The 13,904-nt window shown below is 39.4% G+C and overlaps 1 protein-coding gene across 12 annotated transcripts in view; it reads left to right on the top strand.

The window, feature by feature from the left end:
* Positions 1 to 13,904, top strand: part of LOC134337418 (PWWP domain-containing DNA repair factor 3A-like) — a 74,227-nt gene that overhangs the window by 51,058 nt on the left and 9,265 nt on the right. For all 12 annotated transcript variants that reach the window (XM_063032397.1, XM_063032396.1, XM_063032398.1 and 9 more), the window contains 5 exons: positions 479 to 564; positions 2,431 to 2,491; positions 3,994 to 4,069; positions 7,936 to 7,986; positions 12,918 to 13,363. In XM_063032397.1, coding sequence (XP_062888467.1) covers positions 479 to 564; positions 2,431 to 2,491; positions 3,994 to 4,069; positions 7,936 to 7,986; positions 12,918 to 13,363 — 720 coding nt within the window. The remainder of the gene's footprint in view (positions 1 to 478; positions 565 to 2,430; positions 2,492 to 3,993; positions 4,070 to 7,935; positions 7,987 to 12,917; positions 13,364 to 13,904) is intronic.

Consider the following 13,904-nt stretch of genomic DNA (forward strand, 5'->3'; position numbering starts at 1 on the left):
TTTCCCATTGTTGGGGAGTGTGGTTGAACTAGAGAACATCATCTCAGGAGGAGGATTTAGATACTTTAGCCCAAATTCAGAATTTTTTTGACAGAGTTATGAACCTTTGTAATTCAGAGGAAGACATTAAGAGCCAATTAAATGACAATTCAAGACATAAAGACATTGCCACATAGGTAGCAATGTGGAGGAAACCTGTACGGCAGTGGAGAAGAGCATGCAAACTCTAGTGTCAGAGATTAGGATTAAACATGAGTCACTGGAAATATGAGGCAACAACTTTATTACTATGCAGGGTTGTGTTTTTTTAAACAAAAGTGCAACTAATTAAAAGAAGAAATTTTTTTTGTAATTACTATTGCATTTGTTCTTGTGCCTCTTCTTGGCACCGAAGTGTAGCTGAATATCCCGGTAAAGTTTGGATTTACCGATTAAAGTTTAGAATTGATCTAATTTATGAATGCACTTCTATCTACAGGTAAGAAGTGTAAAATCCAGGATTAAAAAGGCCAGTATATTGTTTGTAGATGAAAATATAATCAACGCAGAAAGGCACAAAAAAGGGTAAGTGATGTTATTTTAGGAACACAATTTTTTTTTTTAAGTTTTGCATTGCAATTTTGCTATGTGGTATCTTGTCTAGTTCTCCCAGCCCAGCCACCCCCATTTCCCTTTTCCTGTAGGTGTTGATTAGCTTCCTGTATCGGCATGGGGCACCCTCCAGTACACAAGAATATTATATGCAAGGGAAAACATATCAGTTCCTTGAGCCTGCTCTTCCATTGAATCAGCTATGGCTTTACTTGATCTTGCCGCAACTTTCCTGCTCTCTCTCATACCCTTCATCCCCTCATATCTAATCATCTGTCGTTCGCCACCTGTAATATGATCATTGACTCGGCTTCCCAAAGCCATGCTAAAGAGTTCCAAAGATACTTGATCCTCTGAGAGGTGGGGATGTTGTGTTCTGAAACTATTCCTCTCAACTCCTGATAACTCATGAAGGGAACCATTTGTTTTTCATTAGTAATACCTCTATGCTCTATTAAATATAAACAAACATTTCTTCATATGTCAGGAAGTGGCACTGAGGTATAGGATCAGCCATGTACTTATTGAATAGCAGAGTAGGCATAAGCTTAAATGGCCTATGTCTGCTTCTAGTTAGGTTCTTACATTGGCCTCTTGTCCCATGCCAGCACATCCTTAAATATGCAGACTAGAATTGTATGCAATCTTCAGGAGTGGTCTCACCAGTATCCTGTAAAGTTCTATCAAAACTTCTCTACTTTAATACCAATACACATTTTGTAAAGTCTGATGTTCCATACACTCTCATAATTACTTGCTGTTGTACTAGCTTTCCTTTCCAGGCCCACATCATTTTTAAAAAAAATATATATATTTTTAACCACTTTTCCCAAGTCAAAAATGTTCTTTCTGGAAACTTGTGCATTCACTTAACCCATTAGTATTCCTTTGTTAACCCAGCTATCTCTATCGTCAGCAAATCTGTTTTGCAGTGCACTTGTCAAGTCATTAATATTGATTGTAAATAGTTGAAACCCCAACATTGATTGTTGTGACACTTCAATAATTAGTGATTGCCAATCTGCAAGGGATCCATTTATCCCAATTGCTTTCTATTGAGTATCTAATCTCCCATCCTTGATAATGTATTACACCATTCACCCACCCCCCAGTCACTTGTGCTTTTTTTCCTTGTTTGGTAGCTGATTATGTGGCATGTTTTCAGATGCAGTGTACATAGTGCTAGAGCCAAAGCTAAACCTGGTGATCTTTAAAGATATCATTATAAAGAAACTATTAATACTCTGCTTTTGTGTGCATATAATTGAATCAAACTTCAGTTTTCAGCATTATAAGGGTACAAAAGTTCCTTTAAAGCTGAATTCATATTTGATACCATACAGCTGCAGACTGTATTTTTCCAGGAAAGAATAAAGTGCGCATTGTCAGAAAAAAAGATGGGAAGAGAAGTATACTGATAATGAGCAGATCTAGTTACTGAAGGAAAAGAGAATAGAAGGAAGTATTCCAGTGTGTCAGTATTAGATGTGAAAGGAAGGGCCAAGCACTCACAGAGATCAGATGAAGTAAATGCATTTCAGGAAAGTTTGATCATTAATTATGTCTGTAATGCTGGAATATCTGTTACACACTGTATATTATGACGTTAGAAACATTTTGGTCATTAGAGTAAAGCTTTTTGCCAGTGTTTGTTGTCTAATTGCACCTGTCATTGTACCTAAATGCTAACTGACTGTACTGGGTAATATGGTGTTCTTAAAGGTTATACTTTGGTACAAGAACACTTTTAAAAAGCTTGTTATTCATCTAATATGTTGATTCGTTTAAAATCTTAACAATTGCATACTACACTGAATATGTTATTTTTCAATGCTGCAGCTTCTGTGTCTCCATAAGAACTCTAAAGCCATTTGATTGTGAGGATCGACAAAAATATACAGTAAGTGTTTACAAATCTCATTTTGTGCATATTCCTGTAGTTAAAATAGACCAGTGAGTTAAAACCACTTGGAGCTTATCGAGGATAATAAGTTATAACCTCAAATTCAGTGACTTGACCTGTGCTTTAGTAAGTGTTCATTTGTGTATCAGTTAGCATTTGTGTCACTATTCTGATAAATGACTATCAGACATTGTAGCAGAATAAGGCCAATCAGTTCATCAAGTCTGCTCTGCCATTTGATCATGGCTGTTTACATTCCTTGTCAAACCCATTCTCTTGCCTTCGCATAACCTTTGACTCCCTTATTAATCAACAACTCATCAACTTCCTCGTTAAATATACCCAATGACTTGGCTTCCACAGCTGTCTGTGACAATGAATTCCACAGATTCACCACCCTCTGGCTAAAGAAATTCCATCTCATCTCTGTCCTAAAAGGAAGTCCTTCTATTCTGAGGCTGTGCCCACTGGATCCAGACTCTCCCATCACCATTGCATACATCTCCATGTTAACCCAGAGCCATCAAAGGCTCATATATTAACTGCTTCATTCCAAGGATCATTCTCGTAAACTTCCTGAACCCTCTCCAATTCCACGATATCCTTTCTTGGATATGGAACCCAAAACTACACGTGAGATTCCAAATACATTCTGACCAATGCCTTATAAAGCCTCAGTATTACATTCTTGCTTTTATATTCTAGTTCCCTCAAAATCAGTGCTAATATTGCATTTGGCTTTCATGTAATTGATTCAGCCTACAAGTTAACATTTAGAGAATCCTGCTCTAGGACACCCAAGCCCCCTTGCAACCCCAACTTCTGAATGTTGAAAGTCTGAAAGGTAGCCAGGACTTTTGTCTTTAATTACTTTTCAGTTCAGTAATATTACTGGAAATTGTGTAGATATTGATGTAGAGCCAAGTAGAGGGTTTGGAGGATAACATGTTAATAGTCTGTAATTTTTAAATGTTTGCTGCTTTTAGTTCGCACAGAACTGGGCAGTGCTCATAAAGCAAAAATTCAGCAGCTCAGAAAAATGATTGGAAGGACAATGTGTTATAGTTTTCATCTTGAAAACGTAGTGGTGCTACTATTGTAATGTAACTTAAAAAGCACCTAGTGTCAGTTCTAGATGTTGGGCAAGTTGAAGTGTGGATTTGGGTGAATGGGAGGGAATCAAGAAGTTGAATTTGTTCTGAGTAAAGCCTTGTTAAAAATTTCAATGTCACAACTGATGAATGAAATATTTTTGTATCATAAGGTTTTTTTAGAAGCAGATATTAAGAGCAAAAATGTGAGAATGGTAACTTCAATAGAACAAGAGCTCAATTCCCTCTGAATTTCTATATGTACTTAGTGAAAAGCTAACAATTCTGGCATTTAAAAGAGCAATTCAGTGATTATTAACTGCCACTGCATTCTGTTAAGCATTCAATATTTAAAGTTTGGCCTGATTTTAATATTTTACAATTTTATAATTGTTCACTATCTTATAGGCTGCAGCAAGGCATATTTACAATGATTCAATTGATTGGTGTGTAGCTCTTATTGATGACTATCGAATTAGAAGAGGTGAGTTGAATGATTTTTAATAAGATTTTACAAGTTACCCCTCCCCCCAATCCAATTACATGGAGCTATGTTTCAGAACTTCATTAGGCTTTAAAATCCTTTGCTCTAATTTAATTTTGACAGAATCAAATCTATATTGTTCCATTTCAGAAACAAGCTTAGAGATCAAATTTTGAATTAGCAGTAATGCAACTGTCTGCATTTGTTCCTGATCTGTTTCTCTTTGTAGCTCATTGATATCTTCACCACTTCACTCATCCAAGCTACTGTCTTCACATACAGGTACCCCCCACTTTTTGAAAGTTCACTTTATGCCACTTCACTTTTACGAAAGACCTACATTAGTACCTGCTTTCGCTAACCGAAAGAAATCTGGAGGATTTTTGCTTTTATGAAAAAAGGCGAAAAGCGAAAATAGTGTTCAGCGTTTGTTTTGCAGCGAGCCGTTATAGAGGTAGCGCACATGCCATAGCTTTGAGCTGCATGAGATTTTCGCTACGATTGACAGTGCTGCAATGACTGCAGAAAAGTATGACTTTAGTTTTGAAAGGGCACGTAGGTTTAGGGCAGGTTTGCAGGATGTTTTGAATGCTTACAAAGAACTGTGTGATAGAAAAATGCATGAACCTTCCAGTGTGCTCGCTGTCTTCCCGATTTTGGTAAGTGAAACTACTTTGTACATACATTATTTCTACTTTATATAGGCTGTGTATTTATCATATCATTCCTGCTTTTACTATATGTTAGTGTTATTTTAGGTTTTATGTGTTATTTGGTATGATTTGGTGGGTTATTTTTTGGGTCTGGGAATGCTCAAAAATTTTTCCCATATAAATTAATGGTAATTGCTTCTTCACTTTACGCCATTTTGGCTTACGAAAGGTTTCATAGGAACGCTTTACTTTCGGATAGCGGGGGAAACATGTACTTCAAATCAGCCATCATCATCCCTGTACCAAAGAACTCTACACCTTCAAAACTAAACGATTACTGCCCAGTGGCACTGACACCAATCATCATGAAGTGCTTTGAATGGCTGGTAATGGCACACATTTAAAAACTATTCCTGTCACACAGGACACTCACCAATTTGCTTATTGACAGAACTGTACCACAACAGATGCCATAGCATCTGTCATGCAGCTGGCCCTGACACACCTAGAAAACTAGGACATTTATGTCAAAATGCTATTTCTGGATTTCAATCTGACATTCAACAATATAGACCTTGGTGAACAAGCTCCTACTCTTTGGTTTAAATGCACCACTGTGCAACTATGTGTTGGACTTCCTACCTAACGGTCCTCTGATGGTCAAGATGAACAATGGCTCCTCCATCCCCATTATCTTCAACACTGGTGCCCCCCAGAACAGTGTGCTGAGACCACTGCTGTACATTCTGCTCACACACGACTGCATGACCAAACACCCAAGATATCCTATTGTCAAGTTCGTCGATGGCACGACAGTGAGAGTGCTCTGCCAACAACGAGACAACCTACAGAGGGGAGATGGAAGAGCTCAAGGCCTGGTGTCAGGCAAATAGCCCCATCCTCCCACCACTCAAACCACTCTACACCGGCAGTACAGCAGTGAAAACTGTAAGTAGTTCAAACTCTTGTGAGTGCACCTATTGCACAACCTCTCATGTCCCAGAGCACATCCTACATAATCAAGAAAGCTAAAAGAGCTGGACTGTGCAGATCAATACTTACAACCTTCTAAAGGTGCACAGTACAGAGCATCCTAACATGCTGCAGCACTCTATGCTATGCAAACTGCACTGCACTTTATAAGAAGACTTTACAATGGGTAGAAAACTGCCAAAGCTGCACTGGCACCAGCCTACTGCCATCAAGGACATATCTACAGAAATAAGCTGGAAAAGGTCCAGCAATTTTATGAAGGATCTCATCCACCCTGCTCATGGGCTATTTGGCCCACTCCCATCAGGGAGGAGGCTATGTAGCATCCACGTCAGAACCAGCAGACTAACACAGATACTTTCCCAAGCAGCAAGTCTGTTAATGCCCCACCCACTGACACACCACAGCACATCCACCACCACCACCACTTTATCATTTCATGTCATGGTTGCCTTATGAATGTTTAATCAATATATGTATGTAAGCTATCTTGAGTATTTATATTTGTTTTTTTTATTAATTGTGTTCTTCAGTTTTGTGTGTTTTTATGTTGCTTTGGATCTGGAGCAACAGTTTGGTTCTCCTTTATACTTGTGTATTGACAAGGACATTAAACAATCGTGAAGCCTTGAGAAAGACAGCACAGCTGTGGACTGTGGTTGTCCTTGTGACCCTTGACAGTTAAAATCAGCTTGTATCCTGTGTATATTCATTAGGTACAGTTAATGTCAGAGAAATGTATACAATATACATCTGAAATTCTTTTAACCATAGAAACCATAGAAACTACAGCACAGAAACAGGCTTTTTGGCCCTTCTTGGCTGTGCCGAACCATTTTCTGCCTAGTCCCACTGACCAGCACACGGACCATATCCCTCCATACACCTCCCATCCATGTATCTGTCCAATTTATTCTTAAATGTTAAAAAAGAATCCGCATTTACCACCTCGTCTGGCAGCTCATTCCATACTCCCACCACTCTCTGTGTGAAGAAGCCCCCCTAATGTTCCCTTTAGACTTTTCCCCCCTCACCCTTAACCCATGTCCTCTGGTTTTTTTCTTCCCTTGCCTCAGTGGAAAAAGTCTGCTTGCATTCACTCTATCTATACCCATCATAATTTTATATACCTCTATCAAATCTCCCCTCATTCTTCTATGCTCCAGGGAATAAAGTCCTAACCTATTCAACCTTTCTCTGTAACTGAGTTTCTCAAGTCCTGGCAACATCCTTGTAAACCTTCTTTGCAGATGTCCACAAAAACAGAGAAGATTCCCCAAAGAATGAATGACAGTTAAACGTTAGAACCCCAAGCCCCTTCCATGCATAAGCAGCAACAAGGCAAAGACTCCCCCACACCCCCACCAGCAAAAAAGCATCAATAAAGACACAAGACTTGCAGTATCCCAGAACTACTCATTCACCCAGTAATTCGACATACCACAGGCTCTCTCTCTCCCTAATAAGGGAAAAATAGGTGTCCCCGTTTCACAGCGAGAGGGGAGGCATAACAAGCAACTCGCTGATTTATGATGTTAAAGGTCTGTTTGCATCGCTTTTTCCATGCTCTGCACCCAGAGAGTCAGCACGAAAAGGCACAACTCTCCGGACTCACAACCCCCGGCAGCTAACCCGCTGCTTCTAGTGTTCCGTGTTCTCCTGCGATGCTTCAGTCAGGGGCACCGGCCTAGAATCATCACGTCCCCAGAGCTACGAAATCCCGAAACCCTGAAGACGCACATCGGCCAGGCCGCATCCTTGGGATATCAAAAAGTGGCCGGTCGTGAGGCCCTGAGAGCGGGTCCCATTCCTGCAAAGAACCGAAGTCAGGGTGTAACTCCAGGTCAGGGTCTTCAGAAGAGCCCCCCACACCCTGAAAAGGAAAAAAAAGAGATATCAAAGATAGAATTAAAGCTGTTTCCAAAGATGCAAGCAAAGGAGTTGCCGTTTAGCACCATCTTGACTTCGCCCTGCCTTCAAAGTTGTATCTTCAAAGGAAATGCATATTTATCTGTATTTCCCAAGACACCAAGTGTATTTATTTATGTTAATTTAGTCTTGAATGCATTGATGTTAGCAAAAAAGAGCAATCAAGTTGTCTTTTTCTACCCTTCTCTTCATTAGAGAGAAAACCAGTGTACATATTTCTAATGCAGTTTATTCAGTTGAAGTGAAATGAAATTCACCCATGTAATTATATGTATTGAACTTTTTTTGCAGGCTGTGGGTCCTTCACGGGTTCTTTTGTTGAATATTGCACAGCTGAACTCAGTAAGTCTTGTTAGCTTTGGATTTTTAATCTATTACCTTAAAGTACTCTTATGGCAAGATGATTTGAATTGAAGATCACTTTGTATGAATTGGCTCTTTTTGCTTGTTAAGAAAAATCAATTGTATATTTTTCCCTAGATATTTACGTATGATGGCATTTTTTGCTAACTTTGGCTTAGATTTAAGATCACCATCTGCAGCAAACAGATGCCAGATATTCCGAAGGTTATAATGAGCTGTTGATGTCTACCATGTCAATGATTAGATAGCTAGAGCATCTCCAGTTTGCAATAGTAACCAGTATATTATAAGAAAAGTTAGGACCAAAACCAAAAGTTTGGTGGGTGGGTTTGGAGATTTAGAAAGTAGATTCCAAGACTTGGTGCCCAAATGGCTGAATGAAAGAACACAAACGGAAAGAAGGAAGTTGGAGAATAGAATTGCCAGCACAGAAATCTCAGTTGTAGATTCTGGTGTGGGTGCGGATATTTCAACATTTTAGATTTTTAAAAGATTCTAACATAAAGCAACATCCCTGAGTGGAAATGTGAACAAAATTTGATGCAAGTTGCCTTGGGATATAACAGCTGTATTATGGATGTCCAAGCAATCTAAACAAGCATTTTTGGTATTTGTATTGAGGGACAGATAGGTGTCTGCGCTAGCAGGAAAGCTGTGTTTCACCAGTCTTTTTCACCCGGTATTTGTGTTTGGTAGAATATTTTACTGGACTAAGTTTAATATGGTGGAATTCAATTTGGTATTGCATGCTTAAAAAAAAAACATTTTTAATTCTTTTAAGTCATTAAAAATATTCCTTCATAACAAACTAGTTGCTAAGCAGTTAATTCAAGCATTCATTCAGAAAATGCTGGAGCCATGTAACAAATTAGGCATTATTTTATTTTAATTAGAGTTAGAGATATAATGTGAAACAGGCCCTTCCAGCCACCAAGTCACACCATCCAGCAACCCACTGATTTAATCCTAGCCTAATCACAGGATAATTTACAATGACCAATTAAACTACAAATTGGTAGTCTTTGGACTGTGGGAGGAAGCCAGAGCACTTGGAGGAAACCCATGTGCACATGGGAAGAAAGTACAAACTTTCTACAGAGGACACTGGAATTGAACTCTGAACTCCGATGTCCCAAGCTGTCATAATGTCGTGCTGACTGCTGTGCTACCGTACAATTAATGTTTCGGAAACTACATCCTTTGTCAGAACAAATCTCCCCACAGAAGCTGTGTGAACCTCTGAGTGTTTCCAACAGTTCCTGTTTTTATTTTGGTTTTCCAGCATCTAATCTTTTAATTTACTTTAATACAACTTATAGTAAAGGTGTTTGTAGGCAATGGTGTGTAGATGCCTGGAATGTGCTGCCTGGTATGGTGGTAGACGCTTTTAAGAGACACTTGGATAGGCACATGAATGTAAGAAAGGTGGAGGGATATGGACATGGTGTAGGTAGGATGGATTGGTGTTTGGGTGTTTTTGATCTGGTTTTTAGCTGGTTTGGCACAGTGTTGTGGGCCAAAAGGCCAGTTCTCTTCTATGTTCTGTGTTCTAGATGGTAGGACCTTGCAGGATTTAAAGAATATTTTTACGCTTTTGCTATCTGAGAGTGCATCTAGAGATAAACACTTAAATCCACTACTGTCAGCATTACTTGGAAGTTCAACTAGAAGTCTAACCTACCTCTTTTCAAGACTGTAGTGCTCTTGTGAATTTGGCAGAATGCCACTAGATCCATCTGTGCTATTACTGCTTGGATAATGTTCACTAACATCTGACATGGCTCTTGCCCAGTGAGATTAGTTTGAGATTGAATTCAGTAGCAAATCATTTACTTTGCTTGTGGGCAAATGCATCTTATGGAGAGCTTTTGTTCTGAAATGGAAAAGAAAGCAAAACTGGGAGATTAGTATAGTGGTGGGTTTACCTAATCAGAAAAGGAAGTTTAAAATTGCATTCTTAGAAAGCAGCACCTTTGCCCCATCTACTCTGTTTTGAGGTTGAGAGTAGGTAAATGATGAATATTCTTTCCAAGAACACAAATACCATTTTAAAACTAAATTATGCACTGTTATAAGACGATAAGATACAGGAGCAGAATTAGGCCATTTGGCCCATTGAGTCTGCTCCACCATTCCATCATGACTGATCCTATTTTCCCCAATCTTCTGCTTACCCACCCCCCCCCCCCCACTTCTGTATACCTTCATGGCCTGACCAATCAAGAATATATCAACCTCTGCCTTAAATAGACATAAAGACTTGGCCTCCGCAGCAAAGAATTCTACAGATTCACCACTCTCTGGCTAAAGAAATTCCTCCTCATCTCCATTCTAAAAATATGATCCTCTATTCTGAGGCTGTGTCCTCTGGTCTTAGACTCTCCCTTCATAGGAAACATCCTCTCCACATCCACTCTATCAAGGCCTTTCACCATTCCATAGGTTTCAATGAGGTTACCCCTTCATTCTTCTGAATTCTAGAGAATATAGGCCCAGAACCATCAAATGCTCTTCATATAACAAGGTGTACAATCCTGGAATCATTTTCGTGAACTTCCTTTGAACCCTCTCCAGTTTCAGCACATCCTTTCTAAGGTAAGGGCCCAAAGCTGTTCACAATACTCCAAGTGAGGCCTCACTAGTGCTTTGTAATGCTGAGACTTTATATCCTGCTTTTGTATTCTAGTCCTCTTGAAATCAATGCTAACATCACATTTGCCTTTCTCACCACAAACTCACCCTGCAAATTAACCTTTAGGGGCTCCTGCACAAGCACTCCCATCTCCCTTTGTGCCTCAATTTTTTTGTATTTTCTCTCTATTTAGAAAATGGTCAACCCTTTCATTTCTTCTACCAAAATGCATGACCATACACTTCCTGACACTATTCCAGCTGCCATTTCTTTGCCCAGTCTCCTAATCTAAGTCCTTTTGTACCCTCTCTACTTCCTCAAGAACTACCAGCCCCTCCACCTATCTTCATATCATCTGCAAACTTTGCAACAATGTAAATTGAATCAGTCCCAACACAGACCCCTGTGGAACCCCTGTACTCACCGGCAGCCAACCAGAAAAAGCTCCCTTTGTTCCCATTCTTTGCCTCCTGTCAATCAGCCACTGCTTTATCCATGCTAAAATCTTCCCTGTAATACTATGGGCTCATAGCTTGTTAAGCAACCTCGTCTGGCACATTGTCAAAGGCCTTCTGAAAATCCCAAGTACCAAGTACACAATATCAACTGATTCTCCTTTATCTATCCTGCTTGTTATTTCTACAAAGAATTTCAACAGTTTTGTCAGGCAAGATTTTCCCTTGAGGAAACCATGCTGAGTACAGCATATTTTATCATGTGCCTCGAGAACCGTGATACCCCATCCTTAATAATCGACTCCAACATCTTCCCAACCACTGAGGCCAGATTCACTGTCCTATAGTTTCCTTTCTTCTGCTTCTCTCCCTTGAGTGGACTGACATTTCCAATTTTCCAGTCTTCTGGAACCATTCCAGAATCTAGTGATTCTTGGAAGATCATTACTAATGCCTCCACAATCTCTTCAGCCACCTTTTTAAGAACCCTGGGGTGTACACCATCTGGTCCAGGTGACTTATCTACCTTCAGACCTTTGTTTCCCAAGAACCTTCTCTAGAAATGGTAACTTCATACACTTTATGACCCCTGACACCTGGAACTTCCACCATACTGCTAGTGTCGTCTACAGTGAAGACTGATGCAAGATACTTATTTAGTCTGTCTACCATTTCCTTCTCCCCCATTACTAACTCTCCAGCATCATTTCCAGCAGTCCAATAACCACTCTCGCCTCTCTTTTACATTTTATGTATCTGAAGAAACTTTTTAGTATCCTCATTAATATTGTTGGCTAGCTTACTTTCATATTCCATCTTTACCTTAATGACTTTTTAGTTGCCTTCTGTTGGTTTTTAACAGTTTCCCAATCCTCTAACTTCCCACTAGTTTTCTGCTTTATTATATGCCCTCTCTTTGATTTTTATGTTGGCTTTGACTTCTCTTGTTAGCCACGGTTGTGTCATCTTTCCTTTAGACTATTTATTCCTCTTTGGGATGTATATATCCTGTGCCTTCCGACTTGTTTCCAGAAATTCCAGCCATTGCTGCTCTGCCGTCATCCTTGTCAGTGTTCTTTTCTAATAATTTCTGGCCAACTTTTTTCTCATGCCTCTGTAATTCCTTTTACTCCACTGTAATACTGACTTTAGCTTCTCCTTCTCAAATTTCAGAGTGCATTCAATCATATTATAATCACTTACCCCTAAGGGTTCTCTGACCTTAAGCTCTCTAATCAATTTTAGTTCATTGCACAACACCCAGTCCAGAATAGCTGACTCCCTAGTGGGCTCAACCACAAACTTCTCTAAAAGGCAATCTCATAGCCACTCGAGAAATTCCATCTTCTGTAATCCAGAACCAATCTGATTTTCCTGCCAGTTGAAGTCCCCCATGGCTATTGTAACATTGCCCTTTTGGTATGTATTTTCTATCTCCTTTTGCAATTTGTAGACCACATCCTTGCTACTCTTTTGGGGTCTGTATACAACTCCCATCAGGGTCTTATTACCTTTGCAGTTCCTTGGTTCTATCCACAGTGATTCAACACCTTCCAACCCTGTGTCACCTCTTTCTAATGATTTGATTTCATTTTTTTTTTTACCAACAGAGGAACCATTCCCCGCTCTGCCTTCCTGTCTGTCCTTTTGATATAACGTATCCTGGACATTAAGCTCCCAGCTATAATCTTCTTTCAGCCATGATTCTGTGATGCCTACAACATCATACCTGTCAATCTGCAACTATGCTACAAGTTCATCTACTTTATAAGCAATGTCTTTGCGCTTATAATTACCCAATAATTATTTTTGATATTTTGCAGGTATCCCAGTACGAAAATCATTTGCACAAGATCCTTCATTAATGACTTTCCCATCCAATTCAATTGCGAGTCAGGTGGAAGGCCATTCTGATTGTGAATATGAGACAACACCAACCAAACACCAGCCTGCCAAGAAGCTGCTCCCTGATAGGAAGAAAGCTGCCAGGGATCGAGCAAATGAAAAACTTGTGCAATTCATTGTCAAGGCCAAGGGCGTGGAGAAGCATCTTCAAGATGTAATTAAGGGAAAAAGGCATTCCAAGTGGCTTGAGGAGTTCAAAACCCGTACCCGCAACTCGAGTGTTATTGACACCTACCTTGAAGATGACTGGCAGGTGGATAAAGTGATGAACTACTTAAAAAGTGTATATGAAAGGAATATAAGCACCCAGCCGTTGGTAGACTATGAGAGGTGTAGGTTTATCCTGGATGTTCTCTTACCAGAGGTGAGTTCTAATTGAACATTATGAATCACATTGTTCAAGTGCTGGGGATTTCATTGCATGGATGGGAATGAAGTTAAATTTTATATAGGCTAGAGTAGTACTGAACTATTCAGAATGGCAGTGATTAACAGCCTTGGCTTTATTAACTAGAGCTTTACCATTAACTTTGGTAAGCTGATATTTGGGTTAGTTTACAAATGCACAAGCTTGTACTCAAGTTTGGAAGATAATAAAATGATAATTAAGGTTGATACAGAGAAGTAATTCCAAATAAGGCAATTTATTGCAATATTTACAATTTGAATTAGCTTTGCAGGAAAGAGTTTTTCCACAGAAACGCTAGAGGAAAAATTGAAATTCTCCCCCCAAATGTTGTGTGTGCTGTAAATGAAAATCTTGATTTAAGAAAAGTGGAGCAAAATTAAAATGAAACTGAGGAACAATCCAGTAATCAAGTCTTTGCAGTGACAGTGTAGAAGTGATTGACCATTGCTGGTCAACATTCCAGAGTTGGGGAGGAACAATAAGAATTTTCATGTTT

The sequence above is a fragment of the Mobula hypostoma genome, chromosome 24, assembly GCF_963921235.1.
Source record: "Mobula hypostoma chromosome 24, sMobHyp1.1, whole genome shotgun sequence".
Classification (NCBI taxonomy): Eukaryota; Metazoa; Chordata; class Chondrichthyes; order Myliobatiformes; family Myliobatidae; genus Mobula; species Mobula hypostoma.